At 41.0% G+C, this 22,877-nt stretch overlaps 1 protein-coding gene across 2 annotated transcripts in view; it reads right to left on the bottom strand.

The window, feature by feature from the left end:
- usp32 (ubiquitin specific peptidase 32) overlaps nt 1-22,244 on the bottom strand; it is a 29,414-nt gene extending 7,170 nt beyond the window's left edge. Inside the window, exons 1-29 of one of the 2 annotated variants that reach the window (XM_058079865.1) lie at nt 22,009-22,244; nt 20,051-20,178; nt 18,165-18,270; nt 17,853-17,971; nt 17,193-17,352; nt 14,542-14,673; nt 14,356-14,463; nt 13,116-13,231; nt 12,214-12,276; nt 11,988-12,071; nt 10,386-10,447; nt 10,213-10,315; nt 9,481-9,622; nt 8,682-8,764; nt 8,352-8,486; nt 7,256-7,376; nt 6,332-6,486; nt 5,991-6,072; nt 5,027-5,101; nt 3,944-4,082; nt 3,408-3,513; nt 3,023-3,196; nt 2,561-2,735; nt 2,338-2,489; nt 2,047-2,158; nt 1,780-1,973; nt 1,491-1,675; nt 677-763; nt 265-385 (exon numbers count right to left, since the gene is read on the bottom strand). In XM_058079865.1, the coding sequence (XP_057935848.1) occupies nt 265-385; nt 677-763; nt 1,491-1,675; nt 1,780-1,973; nt 2,047-2,158; nt 2,338-2,489; nt 2,561-2,735; nt 3,023-3,196; nt 3,408-3,513; nt 3,944-4,082; nt 5,027-5,101; nt 5,991-6,072; nt 6,332-6,486; nt 7,256-7,376; nt 8,352-8,486; nt 8,682-8,764; nt 9,481-9,622; nt 10,213-10,315; nt 10,386-10,447; nt 11,988-12,071; nt 12,214-12,276; nt 13,116-13,231; nt 14,356-14,463; nt 14,542-14,673; nt 17,193-17,352; nt 17,853-17,971; nt 18,165-18,270; nt 20,051-20,178; nt 22,009-22,066 (3,477 nt within the window). In that variant the 5' untranslated portion in view covers nt 22,067-22,244. Of the gene's footprint in view, nt 1-264; nt 386-676; nt 764-1,490; nt 1,676-1,779; nt 1,974-2,046; nt 2,159-2,337; nt 2,490-2,560; nt 2,736-3,022; nt 3,197-3,407; nt 3,514-3,943; nt 4,083-5,026; nt 5,102-5,990; nt 6,073-6,331; nt 6,487-7,255; nt 7,377-8,351; nt 8,487-8,681; nt 8,765-9,480; nt 9,623-10,212; nt 10,316-10,385; nt 10,448-11,987; nt 12,072-12,213; nt 12,277-13,115; nt 13,232-14,355; nt 14,464-14,541; nt 14,674-15,691; nt 15,920-17,192; nt 17,353-17,852; nt 17,972-18,164; nt 18,271-20,050; nt 20,179-22,008 lie in introns of those variants that run through there. The other variant, XM_058079866.1, reaches the window with a different exon arrangement.
- Between the last annotated feature and the right edge of the window lie 633 nt (nt 22,245-22,877).

Below are 22,877 nucleotides of genomic sequence, written 5' to 3'. Positions count from 1 at the left end.
ACTTTAACTGTAATGCCTGTGCTTGTGATTCAGGAAGAAGTAGTAATCCATGTAACTTTGTTTACACAGATGGCAAATTGTGCTTTTATTTTGATTTTTTTACGGATAAATAATTCCAGGTGGACTGTTAGAATTATAAACATAAAACAGTTTGCATGTATCAAATACTGAGTCTTGGCCCCTGGATAATTTTGTTAACTGAATGCAGCCCGCGAGTCAAAAAACTTTGCCCAACCCTGCACTAGACCAAAAGGTGTGTCTCACTCTCTCCTGCGAGGTCTGGTAGCGTAGGTGCAGGGCGGTGGGATCCCAGTCCACAGAAATGTAAGCATTCCCTATGGAGGCTCTATCTTCTGTACATGCGACCGTGCAGCCTCTACAGAACCTGAAGAAAAGCAAATACACAAAGACTCAATAAATACCAATCATCCTTTTAAGCTTTCTATTTCCAATTGTGTACTGGAGATGTACATGTAGTCATACTGGGACTCTTCCACCTGGTCCAGTGCCGTACAACAATCACTGTGTATGTAAAAACATCACTCTATACAAGAGTTTTGTATTGTTTTGTACTTTGTTTACCCGCTGCACGCACAATGAAACTGTGAAATGAAAAGCATAGCGTGCGTAGCGATACTCCCCTGTTGTGTATATGTGAAATACTCCATGTTCTTACCTATACCAAGGGCACAAGGCACATGAGGTACCGTCTTTATCCACGACCCGTAAAGTGAAAGGGTACTGGTAGCCAAGGCTGTCATCACTGCAGGGAAAAGAGGAAAACCATCATCCTCAATCACCAAGTCCTTCTGACAATGTTGGCTTACAAACACTCTCGAGCATAAGCTATTGCGGTAACTCGGTTAACATCCAAAATTTTGCCTTGGTTTGCGTTCGCCGCTTGGTTAGCATTCAAAACGGCATTCAAAATGGGGTTTGTTTATGCCGACATCTTTGATCATGTACAAGTTTGTGATTGTGCAATCCATTGTGGGCTGCGGGCACCATTTTTAGGGCAACAGCATGTGTGGGTTGGTGCTGCTGGATAAATTGATTAAAAAAAATAATAATAAATATATTTTACATTACATTTGACAGCAGCACTATGTTGTTTGGTGAACAAATTGCTGTTTTGGTAGTTTTTTGGGTATAAGGGTGTCTACTGCAGATAAAATGATGTTAAATGTTCACTTCTCTAATTCATGTCATGTTTGTGCCATTTTTTGGAATGTAAAAAAGTTTTTAATAGAGTGCACAGAAAAAAACACTGAATGAGAGGAGATGAGCTTCCAATCTCTCCGTTCATTCCAGATACAAACAGAGAGATGAGCTAATGAAACACATACGCATACATGTACATGTTAATTCATCCAGGGCGTCATAATTATCTTCCCGTTTTTTTTGTTTGTTTCTTACGTTCATCGTTAACCGTTAATCCGTGATCATGACAGGCCTAGTTGTGACATTTTTCCAGCAGAGAAGAAGCTTACCAGTCCTGGGCATGGTTGCTCGAATCTTGCGGGGGCAGGGGGCTGACCAGTCGGGACACTTGCATCCACACAGCATCGTAGAGGTTTTTCTTGGTTGTGTGGACCGTGCAGGGAACAATAAGTGGCATGCCAAACAAACTGGGACGGTTCTTCTGGGAGGATAAGAAGTAAAGCTCCGTCCGCATCTGGGAAAGAAAGAGCCTTGATGATGGCGTATGCGGAGGGCCATGTAGAAATACTGGCAAGGAACAGTCATGAATAAACGTGTGACTTGCAGTGTGGTTCTCACCATCTTTCTGTGCATGGCAATGATGTAACCAGTGACAGGACTTTCATGCACTGCTGGGTTGTGTCCGTTAGTGAATCCATTGACCAATGCAGGTTCTGGATTGCTGACCACATTGACTGCTCCCTCACTGCACGTCAAACTGGGCTCCAAGTCTACGTGACCACTAGCCGAGCCATTGGCCACAGTATTGAATTCTAATGATAAGTAAAAAAACATAACAACATATGAGACAGATTCTAACCAGAGGTTCCTATTGGTCGGGCTCACCTGCCAGTTTAGGGTTGCTGAGTGATGTTGGCGAGCCTGGCACTGGGATCTCAAAGGCACACAAGAAGGTGCTCACAGTCAGACGGACCTTTTGGTGATCCTGAGGGAAATTCTGAGAGGAGAACATTGTAGACATCAGATGATGCTTCTGGTCCTGGACCTGGTCCTCACATAGCCTTAATCCACATCTTAACTCATTCAATCCCAGCCTTTCAAGGCACGCAGAATATTATATTGTAGGGCTATATTGACACGGTACATACCAAAGGAAGAATTAGACTCTCACACTACCTTAATGTTGGCACCATGAACCTCAGCCAGAAGAATCTGTTCAGGCTTCAGATTGCACAGTTCGCTCAGCAGCTTCTTGAGTCCTGTGTACTTCTCGTCCATGTTCAACCTCAAGCCGTAGCGTACAGGAGTGGAACCGTCCAGTTTAATGACTGAAAAACCACGGCAAAGCCATCGGTCAATCTCCAACACAGCTTCAATGCAAGTACTGCAATACGCTTACCCGTTATCTCCAGGTGCATGGAGCTATCCATCGGCAGGGGCAGGGACAAGAAGTTGAACGGGTCAAATCGTGAGCTGATGTGGCCGCAGGTCTTGCACTTGACTTGGGACTTGAGCTGACCGTGGAAAAGATCCACCACGATAGAACGGTTCCTGCGCAGGTGATTCTCCCACGCCTGAGAGTTGAGGAGAACACACACACCTTGAAGACAATGGTTTGTCTCTTTGGTCCAGCTGATGCAAACACCACCATGATCTTCATGTACAAGGCTCTTTGGTCTTGTCTACATAGTGAGTTGAAATTAGCAGGACTCATTTGTGGTCGTCACATGATCAAACTACAGGGGTCGGAATGTTTTCTGATTGGTAGGGGATACAATCTGTATTTAATCCTGGCTTGTGGTGGGATTTGATCAGGTATGTGGCAGCCAAACTATTCAAATGTCATGACAATGTTTCTGACCTCAGAGGCCACCTCCCAGTCGGGCCGCCCATCGCTGTCTTTGAGTTCCACGTACGGCTTCTCGTGGACTCTGTTTAGATCTTCGTGGAGGCCGTCAAGTAAAAATGCCAGCAGCTCCTGGGAATCCTGCTGCTGGAAGCCGTTGAATCGAGGAGCATACTTCGCTATTGTCCACTGCAAAGGAAACAATGGACAATGCAAGTTTTCATAAGGTGCCGAACAATGCGGACACAAGTCACCATGGTTCCTGAACACATCATCTGTTCCTTGTGTGCTGGGTGTTATGAAGCGAAAGACCATTTGCTCGCAAAAAAGGTCATCCAAAGTAAAATGACAGAAGACGAGATGCTATTGTGGAGATGGAAATTAGTTACAGTAGGTTCACCCTGAGTTTGAGAGGAGCCACGTTCTTCTGTGTCCCGCTCCACAGCTCCATCACCAGATCACCGTAGCACTTCGCCATGTGACCTCGCATGCCGATGGGGTTGGATCTGTTGGACAAATAAGTCAGTACGACTACAGGCGCATCTTCATGATTTCAACAATGATGCCATTTGGGGTGTAACGTCACATGCGTTCCTAATCAGATTTTACTGTACGGAACTGTCAGTTCCATTTCCCCACACGGTAGTTTGGTTGGTCCTACTATTGCATAACAAAAGATATATTATATAGAACGCAACATGTGCTGCTTAGAAGTTGAAGTGGAGTGGTGGTTGGTTTTTGGTGATACCTAGTGGCCGTCGTAATTCATTGCGCTGAGCTTGTGACACAGCTTGGGATTATGTTTAACATATGTCCAGTGACACATATGTTTTTTTTACTCTTCATCAAGTATTGTGTGAAAAATCTGGTACATACCCAAATGTGACAGTAGCGTAGCGTTCCACCACTAAATGGCATGAAATAACATAAAGTCACCTGTTGAGCTCATAGAGATGTCTCCCCGAGATGAAGTAGTCCGTGAGAGGCCTGGTGTTGCTCACACACTGAATACTAGAATTCATGAAGCAGGTGTTGCCCAGGTTACTGAGGCCAGTGGCTCCTTTCTCTGTGGGTACTGGTGGGAAGAAAGATTTGAAAGACAAGTGCATCCATATAAATTTACTGTATTCATATTATACTGTAAAGCACTGCCATCCATATCCAATACAGTCAAACCTTGGCTTTCCACCACAAGCCCAGGTTTTATGATCCACTTTCAATAAAAAAATGCTGCCAACATCTCACCTTGTCTCTGTGCTATATTGTTCATAACAATAGTAAACATTGGTAGATTAAATATTTTGCTATTAATAAAGATGTGGACGTATGATATTCCCAGCAGTGCCGTCTCGGGTCACACACCCAACACCAAACATTCATTAGGCAAAGTGGATTATAAAAAAAACTATAATTACTCTCTATTAAATGGATTTTTGGGTGCCTGGGACGACGTAAATTTATTTACATTATAGGTGTATCCAATAATTATCATGGCGATATGACAGAATTATGATGTCATACCAAGAACCGTGATATAACATTAAAAATAACTCCCATAACCGATAATTTAAACAAAAATGCTCCAATGCGATGAGATTACCCATACTATGCGGGTGAGCATAGTAGGTTTGAGACATTCCTGGTGTCACTCCGGGTGCCCAAAGGGTGTGCCCAAATACAGTGCACCTTGCTAGGCCACTCCAGGTGGCTCCTCCTGCTTATACTCTGGTTCTCCTGATTGTAGTGGTGTCCTAGTAGTAATGTCATGATATTTGGTGAGGATAAATCAACATGTACACTTAATCAAATCCTCATTTGTTCCCTCCAGTTGTGCACGAACTACACTTAAATCTACATTTTAAAAGTGAAAAGTTCTTGAGGGAAAAACTGATTCAGCTTTCGTCTGATCTATGAAAGGCGAGGAATCAGTGTGTATGCACTGGCAGTTAAAGGGAGCTGAAGACATGAAATCATTGTGAGGAGTCAAGTATGTGAGATTGTTGACTTGTGTTTGCTTACCTTTATGTCTTTCCATCTTACTGCTGTTGGTAATGAAAGACATCTCCTCAGGCCAGCTCATGTCTTTGTTCCTGACTGTGGAGGACAACAAAGTGTTCATCAATGTCAGACATTAGACATTGGAGTTACAGACACACCCGTGAAGGAAGGACAAAATAGCATGTTGACCAGCCTGAATGTGACCTGATCAGTGTGCTTTTTCTCTAACGTATTTGTGCTTCCTTCAAGCTCTTTGCTGTCGTTTTAAGACCGATGTGAACACATTTGAGCTCAAGTGAACCGCACCGCACCTGCTGGTTTGCATGTGCCCTGGGAACCAAGAGAAGCCTGAAAACTGAATAAAACATAGTTATAAATTCATTAGCGTTCGCTTTAGTGAAATATGCAAGTGATCCCCTACCAACCAGTAAGGACTGCCACCCCCACTGAGCACCAATGTGTCCATAAAACCACACAAATGACAAAGTACTCATCATCTAAACCAATATATGGATACATAAACACTCTTCCAGTCACACTCCACCACAATGGGCAAGACCAAAGACCTCAGCTAAACATTGTACCCCTGCACCAAGACAGGAATGGACAGTGCAGACCTGCCCAAGACTTGAATAGACCACAAGATTGTAGACCTACACAAGACTGGAATGAACTACAAGAGCATGAATTGGTGAGATGAGAAAGGGATCACTATTGGTCACTATAAGCTTCATGCAAGATTCCATCTGGTGGGCTAAGGATGAGTGGCAGAAAGATGAGGGAGAAGTCCACAAAAACAATTGATGATGTCAAGGGAGTTGGGAGCGTAGTCAGCAAGAATTACCCTTTTTTTTTTTTTTTTTTTACATTGTGAGTATATCCACAGCAAGAAAATAAGCCCACTCGACTCTAAGCGACTAGAAGTCAATATGAAAGATTGACTTAAAAGGTCAGAAAGGGTATCGGTCCGACTTAGACTTCTTACTTTCAATCACTAGCTGCTGCTCATCCTGGATCTTCAAACTTTCCAGCGTATGATCTTCATCGTCAAGGAGCGTCAGGTAGTTCTGCAGAAAGACAGTGAGGGGAAATTGATTAGAAATTAGGAATTTAGACATTTTGGGAATGTGGCCCAATAATGCAACGGAAATAATAATGCAACTTCAAACTTCTTTGATGCTAAATAAAAATTTCAGTGATGCCAATGAAATGATGACTGTTCCATACCCAAACAGAGCTGGCTAAGAATAGATGTTTACACTAACCATGACAATGTTTACGGCAAGAGCAGTGATCAAAGCCAAAGAGAGCAATGGTGACACCCACCTCACTGTTATACAACCATAGCCGAATGGTTTCCTCCTTGATGCGAAGCCTCTGAGACAAGTAGATATGGATGTCCTTGATGGTGGCCATGCGGCTAAAGCAGGCCGTGTAGACCAACACCCGCTTCAAAGGAATGTTGGGGGATGGCACGTTACCTGGCCGCGACATGGAGGGGGGCCAAGAAAAAACTGCATGTCAGCTTCACGATAGAGGTGAAAAAGCCTATTTTGTGTTTTTTCCCCAAAAAATATTTTCAATTTTCTCTTTAAAAATATATTTTGGTAACATTATGACCTTATGGACTTTATTCTCATAATATTATGACCTTTATCACAATGTAGGGCTGTCAAAGTTAATGAGTTCGGGGAACTCTTTCAGCTTCCTGTTTGACCCTGGGAAATGCAGCTGATGGAAGTCACAAGCGGAACAAACATTGAGTAGAAATGGAGAAAAAAAAGGGTATTTGGATGCTAAATTTAGCTTCAAAGCCTGGCAGATGGCTCGCTCCACAAGACCAAAGCTACTAGTGTCTACTGTCGCTGTGAGTTGACTTATCGCTGGAGCATGTCGCGTCTCAAACCCCAGACATACTGGAAGCTGTCTCTCGGCTGATTTTTTGCTGTGAACTGAATTAAACTTCGGCCCGGAAGGCACAGCCAAGGACAGCTATTTGGGGGCTTGTGAGCAAGGGAATTTCCTTCCTTTCATTTTTCAACTTTATGCTACCAAACTGACATTATTTTTCCTGATAATATTTGGACTTTATTGTCTTTGGACATCCCTGCTTTAGATGTTCTCTCATGAGTTAACAAGACTCCAGATATAGGTTCAGAAACGCTGGTCTGGATGTAAGTACACTGGCAACTATTTAAGGCTGCATGTAGAATTGTGACATAAGATGCAAGATGTGCAGGACGGTCTTACCCATATTGAGCCAGATGTTGGTCTGGGAGGAGGAGCGTGTGGCTGACTGATGGCGTAGGAAGAGGAGGTAGCAAGGGAAAAGCTCCAGTTCTGCTTGGCCAGTCTTGCTATCCAAGATGACCTGCGTGAACAAAGGTAAAAGGTGTGTCATGAATACATGACACACCATAGAATAAGAAGACGTAGCAGGAGGGATGGGTGTTACCCTTAGCTGCTATGTTCCTCTATTTAGAGAGTAATCACAGCCTGATAGCTAGCTGCTCAAAAAGCCACTGGCAACCAATCAGGTGGTAGTGGTGGAAACGGAATAGTAGTGGAAACGGAAGGACCAGTCACTCCTCTCAACGAGCACCAGGTGCTACTGTGGGCACCAGTGTTGTTTTTTGCTGCTATGTTACTTTAGTCTTGTTTTAGTCATTGTAGTCCTTTCTACATGTCCAAGCCAACAAAAGCTACATTTTTTGTCTAGTTTTAGTAAAAAATAAACTATATATATGTCTAACCCAAACACGCCACAAGAAACCTTCAGGTACACTGATAAAAGACAAACACAAAACAGGTTATTGTATGCAAATGCATATGAATTACAGTATATTTTAAACATAATATACTGTAGTTACAAATCAATACTTTTTATTGATTTGATAAGCAGAGACCACTCTCACTTTTAACGGTCCTTGAACGCCCCATTGTGTGTTCACAGAGACGACGTCCTGTATTGTTAGCCTTTTATTTCTGCTCATCTCTGCTCCCAGATGCTGATACGATGGGGGAATGCATAAATGTAAGATTTGATGACCATTAATTTGGTCCTGATACCACCAGAGGCCGCCAGCTGAACCTGGGCTTTATTTGTATCGTTTTAGTTTTCAGTTCTGTTGGCTTGATCAGGCTGTGATCTTCTACTCTCAGTGAATGTGAAGAGGTTGGGATGAGATCTTCCAAGATGATAACAAATGGAATAGAAGATGATGATTTCCGATGGAGACCACATATAATCATGTGATGTGTTTGAGAGAGTTCCTGTAAACATCTGCCTGCAATTGATCTTGATAAGCACCAGAAGTCATCCAATAAGAGCAGGTCCTTCACTTACTGGCCGTGGCAGGCTGAGGTTGGCACCATACCAGTGGTAAAGCGCCCGCCACACTGGCTCTGGCACAATCTTAAAGTCTCGATCATTCCGCAAGCAGCGCTTCAGCCGACCACCCTCCATGGTCAATGTCGGAGCCTGCAGGGGCAAAGCACAAAGTGCTTCTTTACACAGTAACAAGTATAGCACATTTCATCTCTGTTTGACTTTCAGTAGCTGAAGCTGTCAACTACATCCCAGACTTGGAACTATCCATGCATCAATACCTGAAATACAGCTGAAATACATACTGAAATACACACACACACACACACACACACATACACCCTTTACCTTGGTGGGCTCGGTTGCAACCAAAGGCTGATTGTCAATGGCCCCCGGCCTCTGTGCTGCCTGCTGCGAGAGGTGCCCATTGGCTGAGGGGAAGAAAACTCATTATTGTTCCCAACCCATGCAGCTTTGAATGCTACTCATGTAGGAACTTCGTGTCATATTGTCAGCTGTCAATAAAAGAAAGACATGACTCCTGTAACATCGCAGCCTGCCCCGATGAAATCCTGTTTTTTTTTTTTTTTTTACCAAATTGTGTTGATTTCTTTTTGAAAATTAAATTTTCTTCAACCTTTTACACTTATTTTACCATCATAGAATGTGTACATTTGTTACAGTGAAAGAAATTTGGGTTAATGAAATGCAATTCCAATGGTGTTACTGATGTGAGATATTCTTTATGACAACCCTGATCATGAATATTGCACACAGCGCTCTTATTTTGAAAAGTGAAAGTGTGTTGGTAAGATTTATTGACCGTTAAGATGAGCTGGGAGCCACAATAAATGTACCTCTTGTCTGTATTTCACTCAGAACATGATGTCAGCGAGCATCGTAAAACGCAATCACTTTTTCCACACAGGGACTTGTTTCCTTTTCCATAAAAATGCTTTTTATTTGGAATTTTGGAGTAATGTTGTTAGTAGTTTATAGAGAATCAAACTAATGTTCATTGCTTCCGAGACCTTTCAGGGTGCATTGAGGAGATAAAATATACAGTATTTGATTAAATGGCCATTGTCCAATGGACAACAGCGAGAAAAAGTGGGAAAAAAACCCAAGAACAAGTCCAAAGACTGACCCATTTCTGTAGCGTCTGCTGCATCCAAAGATATTTGGGCTGCGGGGCTCATGCTTCCCAGCCCGTCACATCTGTCTGCTGACATCCCACTTTGCAGGGCGCTCAGGATGGATTGCTGCTCCACAGCAACGCCCTTTGGCTCCTGGGCAGGGAAAAAGCATGTGACTTTTGTTTGTGATTCTTTTTGTTTATTGATGCTACAGTTGTTTTCCTATTCCTAATTTGTATATGATGGGATTGTGAAACATTAAAGGAAAAAACGCCAACAAGGATCCATTGACATCATGTCAGCTTAACCAAGCTACAGCGATATTGTTATTGCTGTTATGAACATTGATACACCCAAGAACTACTTTACTGGTGTAGTGACACCTTGCCACACCACACTGGCTAGCCAGCTAGTGATTTGCTTCACCGCACACTTGCTCACAATGCCTCAGACCACTAGCCGAAGGAGACAGTAGGTGTAGCGGTCTCTAGCAACACACACAGAGAGCAGTAGAGTGTACTGCCGTGAGAAGCAATGCAAGTTAACATAGCAGAAAGTCACACTAGTATATTGCAAATATTGTCATGTATTTCTCCAAAAGTAATGGTAAAATATTATCTGGTATCGTAGACACAATATCATGTATCTTTTTGTCCCGTGACACCCCTAGCTGATAGCATTTCACGACTAAAATGTTCATGTGATTCAATACTATTGAGGAACATGGCTCCCATATGACTTACATAATTAGTGTAATCCTTCCACTGCTGCCACCATAGCGTAGATATGAGGAACCAGCTGTGGCCATGCTGCAGCCCATGTCTGTTTTCTCTCTCCAGCCAACCCCTATTGACACCACATACACAACATTTCAACATTCTACAGTCCAGTGGCAGTGCACAGAGGATTTCTATACCTGATGATTTGCCCTTCCTCTTCAGGAGAAGCAGGTCTGAGCCCCAAAACGATGTGGCAAACCTGTACACAGTAAAACAGTTAGTACAAATAAACCGTGACACCCCAGAGATGGATGGGTACCAATCAGCCACTCAGATGAATGAATTGTAGAGACATGCACCAGTCCGTCTCTTAAACAACACCAGAGAGTTGGCTGCAGTCATGCATACTGAAATATCGATACTATAAATGCCGGCTCTTCATTGTCTCCAATCAAAATATCTGTTGAAGCGGTGACCGATTATAAACTGATGTGTGAATTGCGAATCAAGTTTTCATGATTATTGTCGTTCTTAATAATTCATCATTTATTTGAATGGTTTTGTTACTTTACTTATTTTTTTTTTGATTGTTTAAATGACAATTTTCACATATTTTAGAATTATTATGTTGTTTTGTATTAGCTTGGCTATATTGTAAAGCACCCTGCTACCTCAACATACTTCAGGGTTCTTTGACTTTATCTTCATAACATAACCTAATTTTCCAAAAATCACGTTATTTCTTTTGTAAAAAGATTTCTTTTGTATTTTCGTTTGTAAAATTACTGCAGATTTTTCTTTTTTTGCAGTTTTCGTCTCATAAAATTATGACTTATTATATAATAATATGTTAGTACAATCAAGTACAAAGTACTGTATAATGCATAGTGTAATTTTATATATTTTGTATGACAAAAATCACACCTTAAAATTTATTTTTCATGATGGCTTTTTAAAACGAATGTATCATTCTTTAATATTTCAACTAAAATGACATGTTCCTCATCATATTAAGAGTTTAAAATTGCAACTTTTTCCTCTTTTTTGTATTTACCAACTCTTTTCTCATACATTTTCTTATAATTATGACTATTCCCGTAATATTATGACTTAATTCTTGTAACATAACTCTGTAACTGCGCACCCTGACTTTCCAAAAATTGCAACTTTATTCCGTTTTTTCCTTCTTGAATGATATTCTTAGAATGTACCGCAGGCCAATAAAAAATGAGCAGAAGGCTGCAAATGGCACCCAGGCAGCATCTTGGACACCCTTGGGCTATACGGTCAATGACAGCTAATTAGTAGCTAAATTTGGCCAAATCTCTATCAGCTGAAATGCAAGTGTGCGTTACGTGGGCATCACCTCTGTACTCAAAGCAGGAAGAGGCGAGATATAATGCTTTTAAGAGTGTTCATATAAACCCTTTTCATATCCAATATGATACAAATATCAATTTGATCTGATATTAACATTAATTATAGTCACGTCATCAACAGTCAGCAGCAGTAGGTAACTTTACCAGCACGTTGTGATGGCGTGGGGCCTAACCAGGATAGCGTTGCTGTCCTGTGTCGGAGTGCTGATATCCGAGTCCTTTAGAGGCAGGCCAATATGTAATCCAATATCAATATAGAATCCAACAGGCTATGTTTTAATACAACCTTCCAGAGGGAGACGGTGTACAAGAGTGTTATAAAAATCCCAAATCCAACAATGAGCAATCTTGGCTGTGTAGACTCTTTCACCCCACCGACCGCACGTCATACAACACAAGCTCAAATCTACGTGTGCTGACCTGGAAGAGAAGATTTAAAAATTCAGTAGCCAAAGCGTTCTCCACACTCCAGATTTGATAGTCCTCCAAGGTCAGGCCGCCCAGCTGGGAGATGTACAAACACAAGACATCACTGCAAGCCATCTCAAAACACAACACGTCTGTGGGCGTGAAATCATCACTGTCTGGAAGACGATGTGTGATATTCCTGCCAATAATTCCTCAGCATTCAAGAGCTGTGTCTTACTTTGGTGGTGTCATGCACTTTCAAGATGCCATCCACTATATGTGAGGCACCACTGCCGAGCTCCTGCAAAGCAGAGAACACAGTGCTTATCAGAAGTGTTAGATTTTAGACAGCAGTGTTGTTTCATTCGGACACTATGTCACTATGTCTTGGAGACTGAAGCTGCTGCTGTAAGAGACCCACTGCAAGTTATCACATATGCTTGATTGCAGTTGTTGCTGCTAAGGGTGGCCCAACCACTTATTAGCTTTAGGGGGAAATCACCTTTTCACAAAGGGACATGTAGCTTTGGATTGTTTTCCTCCCTTAATAATAAATGTTTCATTTAAAAACCGCGTAAAGTGTTCAGTTGTGTTGCCATTGACTAATATTTACATTTGTTTGATGATCTGAAACATTTAAGTGTGACAAACGGTGCAAAATTTTTTTCACACCACTGTACACAGACGGCTAAAATGTGTTTCCTCCATAGAGTGATTGGACTCTCCCTTTGTAATAAGTGTGAGAAGCATCATTGTCTAGTTTGCATAAATGGTTATGATGCAAAACTTCAGCCAGAGCAAAAACACATGCAGCGGTAGACAAGTGTTTAAAAAAACAGTGTGGGCTGATTTTAAAGATAATCGTTGTATATATAATATCTCACTATATTACTGAACAGATGCTGTCTAAGTCAGTCATGGTGTGGGTGTAAGACGTGCTTTAAGCAGCAGAGATGCCATCGACTGCACCAAGTTGGAAGGACCAGGTACCCAGACGGTCCCATTATCATGTGTTTGTGAGCGAGGGCCATCGGGGAGCACGTGCACACATGCTGCATCCCAAGCGTAACTGCACATAAAGCTGTAAACCTAAGGGAAACATTGCTATACTGTCAATATCGCTAAAGAATGTGAACTTACAGGAAGCGCGTCAGTGCGATTGTCCTTCCACACCTCCAGCAACGCCAGCACCATCTCATGGAGTTCATCACGTGACAGGACTCCATCACGGTCCAGATCAAACACTTTGAAGCAAACTAACAAAACAACATCAAATATAAAAATCTATTTCAAATCATTTTCAGCTTTAAAAGGAAAAGTGCACTTTTTGCCCATCGTCCACAATCCTTATGTAAGACATGAACACATCTCTTTTCTGTACATCTTAAAGAGAGAAAGAGCTAGCATGAGACAGCTGACAATGCATGTAATGAGCTACAGCGGCATTTTTATTATAGCAGCTAATGCCAAAGAACTACTTTTGTGGAGTAGTGATGCAGCACCTCACGCCACTACGGAGAGGTGTGAGTATACTGAAATTAAGCAGAACAGACTTTGGCCCATACTGATGCTTTTTGCTTTTTCTCATTGACAGTATGCATTTATCGCTAACCATTTTCAAGCTACAACAATAAAAAAAACAGAATACTCTTTAAAGGGTTAACTCGCCTGACAGCAAGGAGGAAGAGGAAGAGGAGTGAAGCGTGCATGAGGTGAAATATTGTATGGAAATTTTAATGCGCGCGCACACACACTGTTTAGTGTGTATATACTAATATGTGAATATTGTAAATAGTTGATGGTGTTACATTGTTAATAATATTTTGATGGAAAACAACCCTTTTTGTTTTGTTTATGTTGATATAGTTGTTTAGATAAATTTGAGCTGTCACAAAAGCAAACAATGTGTGTCAAAGTGAAAGTGCTTGAACACTATCTTTTCACACAGCTGGTTTTCGACCTTTTTTGTTGGATAGATAACAGATATTTCCCTGAAACTTGTCCATGTTATTGTTATTTCATGCCTATTGGGCTCTAATAATGTTAAAAAACCATCGTCAATGTCATTTCTATGCTCAAACTACAAAAGTATTCCATTTGTTAACACTGAATTAGACTTTGTGGAAATTCACTTACCACGGTCAAGTCTGGAACCAATTCAATGTGATAAAGCACTCACTGTTACTGTTACTATATTTAGAAAAGCATAAAAAAAGAGAAAGACATTGTGTTCATGTCTCACATAAGGATTGTGAAATTCCACCAAAAGTGCTAGAACAAGTTTCCCGCCAAAAAAACTTGAACAAGTGAAACTGAAATGAGTCGTTTAGTGCAGGCGAGGCAGATATGGAGATACACAGATAGCAATAATACAACTTACATTTCTGCCTCTCTGCAATTGGTCCCCGACAGCAGGCTGACAGTCCACAAGATATTTCCTTAAAGTCAATGTGGTTGTCCCGATTCTCATCAAAGGCATGAAATAAACCTGAAAGAATATCAACCACCAAGAAGATGAGAAAGCATTCCTGCTGGATGAGCACCGTGAGACACGTGGCCCTCTGACCTTCACACAAGGAGGGATGGATAGGAGGAGACACCAGAGGGATGAAGGTTTCTAAATCAAAGCGGCCTGTTCTCGACTGGGCCTTCAGCAGCCAGTAACGTTTCTCCAAGTCGATAATGTCCGATTCCTCCACTGAACAGGGCAAAGAAGAAAGAAGAGGAGCCCAAAATACACAATGTCATTACACACACAACATAGACAATATGACACAAACACTAATGCTTCACATAATAACATCATCATGCTGCACCATTGTCCTGATGATAATTGATGCATGCCTCCACACCGTGTTCAGGGCTAGGGGTTTACATTTTAAAGCAAACGTTGCTGTTGGGATATGACAAATAACACGTTAACATCAGTAACTAATCCATTTTTTTTGTTATGTTAAATTTTCTGTCATTAACAGGAGGTGCACAACTTTTTTTTTTTAAACCGATACTGGTAACTTTCTGATTCTCAAGATGTAACTGACGTTTGTGCACACCTGGAAGAAAACACTGGAACAAATGTGGATGTGACCAAACGTACTTGTAGGTTTGCCTTCATCCTTACTACTACCACATCGGTACTATCATAACCACCTGCTGTGGCCCAGCGAGGTGCACTGTAATCGGATACATGCTGTGAACAACTGGGGTGATGACACGGAGGTCAGGAGAAGCACGGTACAGGGCGGGAGGGGCCGCCTGGTGCGGTCCAGCAGGGTGCACGAGACCCCTGACTTATTTGTGTATGAAGTGGTAATGTAGGCACCGCTGTTGCGGTGGAGCTCAGATGCCGAACCTGAGCCCGGTGCGTTTACTCAGCTCAGATCATGGCACAACATCGGTAGTGGAAATGTGGTCACATTTTTGCGGGACTAACCATCTCAGACATGGGTGATCTTGTAATTTGCATGCATGCAGGTAAGACGCTCCCTGTATGCACACTCCATAATGCTGCACAGACAACCACCTACTTACACTAAATAAACATATAATACACACTTGATTTGTTTGCAGATATGTTCCACTATCTCTTCCACTATCAGCATTCCACCTACTTTACTCCAACACTGTCAACCTAAGTCCTCTTAGAGATACAGTTTCCAGCAATATCGTGGTGATCAACATGCAATGTGTCCGTGTGACTGTGGATTTTTACCCACCTAAAGGTGCAACTCTCCCGGAGTGACAGCAGAGATACCATACCATCATCCACACAACATCTGGAGAGAACTTGTCAAAGCCATCCTTAAGCACTGCTTTTTATCATCACTTCATACTACATTACTCTAGCCTTTGCAGTATTCCCACTAAGGTATATGCTAACAAAGTCAGACGTGAGCAAAGATGCACAAATTCACTGGCAACCTCTCTCTTACACACACACACACACACACAAACACACACACACACTCACATAAGAGGATAAGCGAGGAGATTAAAGACAACAGGTTGTTTGAGCGAGTCTATGTTTAATTGGGAAAATAAAGCCGTGCTATATTTACATCATCTAAACTGGGCTGCTTTGGCTCAGGTAATACCGCTACTCTCCTAATCCCTCCATCGCCCAGGAGCCCTTCACTGAAACGCCCATTCAACACTTTCTCCTGACCTGCATCATTAGGATATTCAACCATCATTTCAGTAAGAATGTTAATTCAACATTAGAAGTTACATTTACTTTTATCCTTTACAGGATTTGTTAGTCATTGTCCACCCCAGCTCTACTATCATTTAACAAACCATAGTATTCTATGATGTCGAAAGTACAAGTGCAAGATCATTATCAGGGAAATATCATGTCATAACAATAAATCTGGTTACATTAAAATAGCTCAGATAGTCTTCCTCCTGCTTATGTTAATGGGTTACGGACATGATTGATCTGCTTAGCTGAAATATGTTATGTTGTTATGTATTAATTATGTTTTATATTGGGTTTTTTTAATTACATTTACAGTTGACAGCACTACCCATGACCAACTTGCTACAGCGAGACATCATTTCATCACCCCCATGACGTCACGTGCTCATTCAATCCCTGCCATCAAAGCTGAGCTCTTCTGCCACCTTGTGGCCGTTTTTCTGACTTAAACCTGCACCAAACATGATCTTTTTTAGGATGCAGTTGCATCATCACCACTTTTCGCCTCTATGATAGTAGAGACATGGTAGTAGTAAAGTCATGATATCGGATGAGGACTAATGGGCACTTTTCGTGTACACCAGCCACACATAGATCATCTATGACCTCATATACTAAGATTTCCAAAATGATCTTTTGGAAATCCTTGAAAATTGAAGCAATAGGATATGCAATGCTTGTGTTAACTGACATTACAGTCTTTTAACTATTAAAAACATTTCAATGCTTTCCGACCAGTGTGATCAGAGGGACAGAGAAGCATTTTATCACAGGTTTTCACTCTGGGACTTGACTCCACAACATATGGAGGAGGTTGTTTATACTTTATATTCAACAAATACACAGTGTACTACATTTATACACAACCAAGTAGAGATGTACCAACCTTACAAATCCCATGAAGGGCCCAAGCAGTACTATTACTAGTCCTTTACATACCAGTAAAGTAACAAATGAAGTGAGCAATGAGCCCCATGGAATATCTGACTATACTGCACCTTCAACGCGTTTCTACTTACAGTGTGTGACCCCTGCCAGGGTCTGGTAGAAGGTTGGCGTGTCGCTGTCATCGGTCAGCGTGACGCAGACTCCTCCAGAAAGAAGCCATCTGGACAAAGTGAAGGCTTCTTTGTTCTGTAAGAGCCAGTCCCTGAAGTGCTCATAATTCACCTTATCCCCCTGCCAGGGTACATACACAAACACAAAAAAGTGCTGGCGGTGAGTCAAAAGTGAGGGTACGGATCTATGCATACTTTAGAGTAGTCTGTGTACAGCTTGCATTGCTGTATTTATCACACAGTCATTATTGTCAGTGCTGGAACTAATCCAAGCATTACAGGGGACATGTAATCGTACACACGCAGGAAATAATGTACTACAAAGCCGACCAGTCACAGCCTTAACATTAACCATCACAGCAGCTTGAAACTGAAATCAATCGGATCCGTACCGTATTTACCACAGTATAAGTTGTACTTTGTCATAGTTTATACTGCATATGAAAACTTCTCATGTGTTGCCTTTAAGTGGGGTGCGACACCTAATGGCTGCAATCAATCATTGGGTTGAGCTTGTTGTGACGCAGTTACACAATGATGTGTGGCACTCAGATTTGGACGTGCAGAAAAAAAGCACCAAAAATGGAATAAATAACGACACGGTCCGTGATGTTGGCTCACCTCGCTAAAGCACTTCCTCAGCGAAGCGGGGACTTCTCCATCCAAAACGTGCAGCACCGCTTCTATGTCTTCCCGGGCAGCGTATCCACCCGCATCACTGGTGAACAGACTGAAGAGGTCTGCAAGCACATCAAAACATTTAATCTGACCCACTAAACATTTGTGTTATTTCATTGACACACTTGACTCATTCTTTAGTACCGAACTTAACATAATACCATTACACGTCTGCTGGTTTCCAATATCAGTGACTTGTGTACCGTTTAAACATTTCTTATGATAAATGTTTGCTATTAGCACTTGTCCACTCACACTTTGCCTTCTCCTCGTTCCGTCCCCGTGTCAGCAACACCAGACCCACTACGAGATTATTGAAGTGAAGTCCTTTAGCTGTGCCCCCAAATGAAGTGTAGATCACCTGATCAGACATGAAAAACAGTCACCAGGTGAGCAAATCAACTTTTTGGCAAGTCAGACAGACATTTTTTACTGCTAGAAATTCTTTCCATTTTGACTCAATCACGTTTCTACCTTGTATTTACTTCATCCCACATAATCATAGAACACCCCACTGTTTTCACAAACACTCCTCATCCTCCTCCATGGTGAGGAAAGTATCTATTTCACCCCCTGCTGATATTGCAGTTAGGAAGATATAAACAGGTAGCTTTATTGTAGCGCACAGAGAAAGAATGTCAAGAACGACTATACAGTTATTATAAATGAATTTGGATGTCATGGAGTGAAATACATAATGGAGCCATGAAACACACAAACAATACACACATTGGAAAGGCACCATGTTGACATGGAAATATGATAAATAAGACCATTATTCAGTGGAAAAAATACCAGTGTATAACCCCTCCTTAATTGCTCCTTAACTGGTTCCTGCACCTTCTAAATACGCCTTTTACCTATAGACAAGAAATAACACCCCATAGTAACCTTTACACTCCTATTACCCAATATAGTAGACATATCAGAAAATAAGACATAGAAAACCAGTATGACTTTCTATATGTGCTTTTAAACATTATTAGACATTATAATGTTTAGCAACGTTAGACATTATTAAACATTATAACACCCTTATAGTAACTTTCACACTCCTATTACTCGATATAGTGGACATAATAAAAGAAGACAAGACATTTTATACATAGAAAACCGGTTTATGACTTTCTAAATGTGCTTCTAAACATTATTACAGCCCCGTAGACAAGAAATAACACCCCTGTAGTAACCTTTACACTCCTATTGCCCAATATAGTAAACATATCAGAAAATAAGACATAGAAAACCTGTATGACTTTCTAAATGTGCTTTTAAACATTAGAGCCCTGTAGACAAGAATTAACACCCCTATAGTCATTTTTACACTCCTATTACTCAATATAGTAGACATAATAAAATAAGACAAGACATATAATAAAAAAAGAAAACTGTTATGACTTTCTAAATGTGTTTTTTTAACATAATGAGAGCCATGGAGACATGAAATAACACCCATATAGTCATCTTTAAACTCCTATTACTCAATATAGTAAACATAAGAGAAAATATGAATGTTTCACTCATGGATGATCTTATTGGAGTCGGCAACATAAAACCAAGCATCACCAATGAAAATTGTGTTTTTCACCTTCTTTATGAAAATGCTGCAACTCTCTTTGGCTCCATGGTGGCTTATTTTGCAGCCATGCTCCAAAGAAGAGACCTGTGTTGTACCTGCACTGAACTACAGCATCGATCGTTGATTATATCATAGACGGGTGCCCAAGCTGACTTCCTCTTCCTGTTTCCATACATTAGCAAGCTAGTAGGATGCTAAGAAGGAAGAACACAGTTGGCCTCGCGCAGTGTATTCATAACATAAGACGTGCGCCATATTCCACGCTTAGCCAACTCAGGCTTAATTTTCACATCAATTTTCAAAGTAAACACATACTAAAACATTCTAAATGGGCGTACGCTAAGCAAGGTTCCACCACATCCTTCAATGATGTGGGCTGTCATCTGGCGCTATGTAACAAAAATCTTGGAAACACTGTGTTTGAGTATGTTGCCGGAATATTGATCTATAAATATTACTTACTATAATATTTCAAAGGTCTTGGAGACTATTTGTCTCTTTATGTGCTCCATTTCCATCTACTGTTTGCTGTGGCTTAATGTGCAAGCGCATGGAATCTTACTTCTGCAACTTTTTGTGGAACTCCATCTCCCAGCACTTCCCTGTAGAAGCACTGCTGAGTCATGTAGAAGGACAGGCCGCTGGTTCTCTTGAAGGCATCCTTCAGTCGCTTCAACTCCACATCCGTCACTGCGCAGGCACAAGTACAAAAACTACACTAAGTATCAATACGTCACCATGTGCTAATATTGTTTATGATATTATCATCATTAGGGCTGCAACTAACAATGATTTTCTTAGTCCATTGATATGAAGCGTGTTGTTTAGATTCATAGAGTTAGCGGTTACTCCCTGGACGATCCAAATCAATATGAAGTGTTTTGTGGTTTGGTTGGCAGCATATGAGAAAATAGACAAAAGCTGATGTGGGTGAAAACTTTGCTTTACCTAAAACACAAAGATAATCACTCTGCTTTCATGGATGACGAGCAAAAGGAACAAATATTCATATTGAGACCTACAAATGTTGACTTAAGGGAAAATAAGGGAAAATAAGGGAAATGTGTAATGTTGCAGAAATATGAAGTCAAATATGACTTTCCATCATCAAGTGTCTTTGCTTGGACATGTATAACAGCTAAGTTGTTCATTTGCCACGGTGGAAAAAAGGAAGTGGTGCTTTATTTCATTGTGCACTGGATGTCGGCAGGTGTTGACAGGTGTGGTGAAGCACGGTGTGAAAAAAAAAAACATTGAAAAATAATTCATTGGTTCCAGACCCCACTGCAATGGGTGAATTTCAGCAAAGCAGGAGTCAATATTAATAAATTGAATATTTATGGCATAGAAAATCTGATTACAATCTTCAAATGACACTTTAACATTATTAGAGCTTGTAGACATGAAATAACACCCCTGTAGTCAATGTCACATTTGTATTGCCCCAATATAGTAGATATAAACAGACATAAACAAGATAGCATCGACTCAGAGGTTCACAAGCTCCTTGTTTGTTATTTCCAGCATACTTCCTTATGATTGTACATGCCTTTTCCACTCCTATTACCCAATATAGTATACAAAATAAGAGTAAATAAGCCATGGAAGATGCTGGAGCAGTGTCACTCCTTAGAGTGACCAATGCAGTATTAAGAGTCACGATTCTTCTGCCTTGTATTGAGATTTTATTTCAATTTGGTAGCTCATTTAGCCATTGTTATGCTTAAAACTGCTTCAGTTAGGCCAATTTGCTTAAATATGCATTTTTTAAAAATTACTCAACCACGAAACAGTGATCATTTCTTATCGTGATAATCAAACGGCGATATCGCAGGCATTACTGTACATACAAATGGAGGAATTTCGACATTTGATAGTGATGTGTTTTTATCTCAACAAAACATCCACATCTTCGATAGCTGACTACTAGCTAGTAGTTAGAAGTGTAACATTTAATAAGCCACTATATGGTATTATGGTTTCACTTGGCAATGTTTACATACACGTCTTATGTAGTTAAACAAAGAAAGTTTGTTGTAAACATAAGTGACGTGATTGGAGATGAAACGGACATGCTAATCACGACACGTCGCAACACCATAGACGTCATGTAGTTGTATTAATACATGTGGTTGTATTACTAATACCTCATAACGTTAATAGAGCAACTCGCTGCCGAGTATCAGCAGTCATCAACGCAAAGGTCCGTGCCGATAAAGGAATAATGATTAACATCACACCACAACAAAACTACGATGCTAAGACATGTCAGTTACTCGTGTCCATACACGTTATCACCATTTCATAGCAGCGGTGATACTTCCATCCATGCACTAACTTCACATATATGCACACAATACAACAGATAATAACATTTATGGTCGTGTAGCTAAGTGTCGTGTTGACATGACGACAGCTAGAAAAGCAGTTAGCATAAGCAGAGTAGACTGTATTGGAGTATCATAAATGTTGCCATGTAATATTTAGCTTGTAGTGCATAGTACTAGCTTGTGGTCTTACCTCTCTTGACGGCCTCGTCGTAGGACAGGAAGCCAATCTTGGATTCTTTGGCTCCCATAATCCTTCATTTTAGGACAAGAAGCTTGTCAAGTGCGCGTTTATTTCCAAACGTCCTTTTATCTTTGATGGTTAACGGTCAGAATGCAGCATTCCTGCTGTTAAAATGTGCGGCGAAGCGCTACAATCTGTCTGGCTGCAGAAACGCCTCTCCTAGGTCACGTGGGCGGTCAATGTCACGTGACCCCTCTGTCACATGACTACTTTCAAGAGTGGGGTATGCCACTGGAAGATATCGGATTTTGCCTTTTTTTCCCTCCACACCCGGTTTTAACTTTCATTAAAAACAAAACAAAAAAAAAACAATCTCCAGTTCTGACGGCGGACTTCGTGTCCGCTCAGGTAAAGTAAATACATCCTGTGGCTGGTAAAGTCCGCCCTTCAAAATAAAAGCAGCAAGCCTGAAATACACGGGTCCTTAATAAAAAAAAACAAACACAAAAACGTTGCACGTGTCGGTAGAATGGTGGGAATTCCGATGGAAAGTCATACTTAACTTCATTTTTCTACAACATTACACATTTCCCTTATTTTCATTTAAAAAAATCAACATTTACAGGTACCCTCCAAAGTCGATTGGAATCCTCACTTTTGACACCAAAACAAGTGGATGTCATTGAAACAATGGAGTTCAGCATATGACTTTACTGTGTTTCATGTACAATATGTCATGTAGAGTGGTGCATGGACAGCATTCACCATACGTTATTTGGACTGCAAAATATAAAACATATGTAATATTACAAGATGATAGTTCCACAGCGCATGCATAAGGTGTCCCTAAAGGCTGTTGACATTGGCAGCAGGAGTAT

This window comes from Doryrhamphus excisus, chromosome 8, assembly GCF_030265055.1.
Source record: "Doryrhamphus excisus isolate RoL2022-K1 chromosome 8, RoL_Dexc_1.0, whole genome shotgun sequence".
Classification (NCBI taxonomy): domain Eukaryota; kingdom Metazoa; phylum Chordata; class Actinopteri; order Syngnathiformes; family Syngnathidae; genus Doryrhamphus; species Doryrhamphus excisus.
Note: the sequence above shows the minus strand (reverse complement) of the source record. Positions and strands in the feature narration are given on the sequence as shown.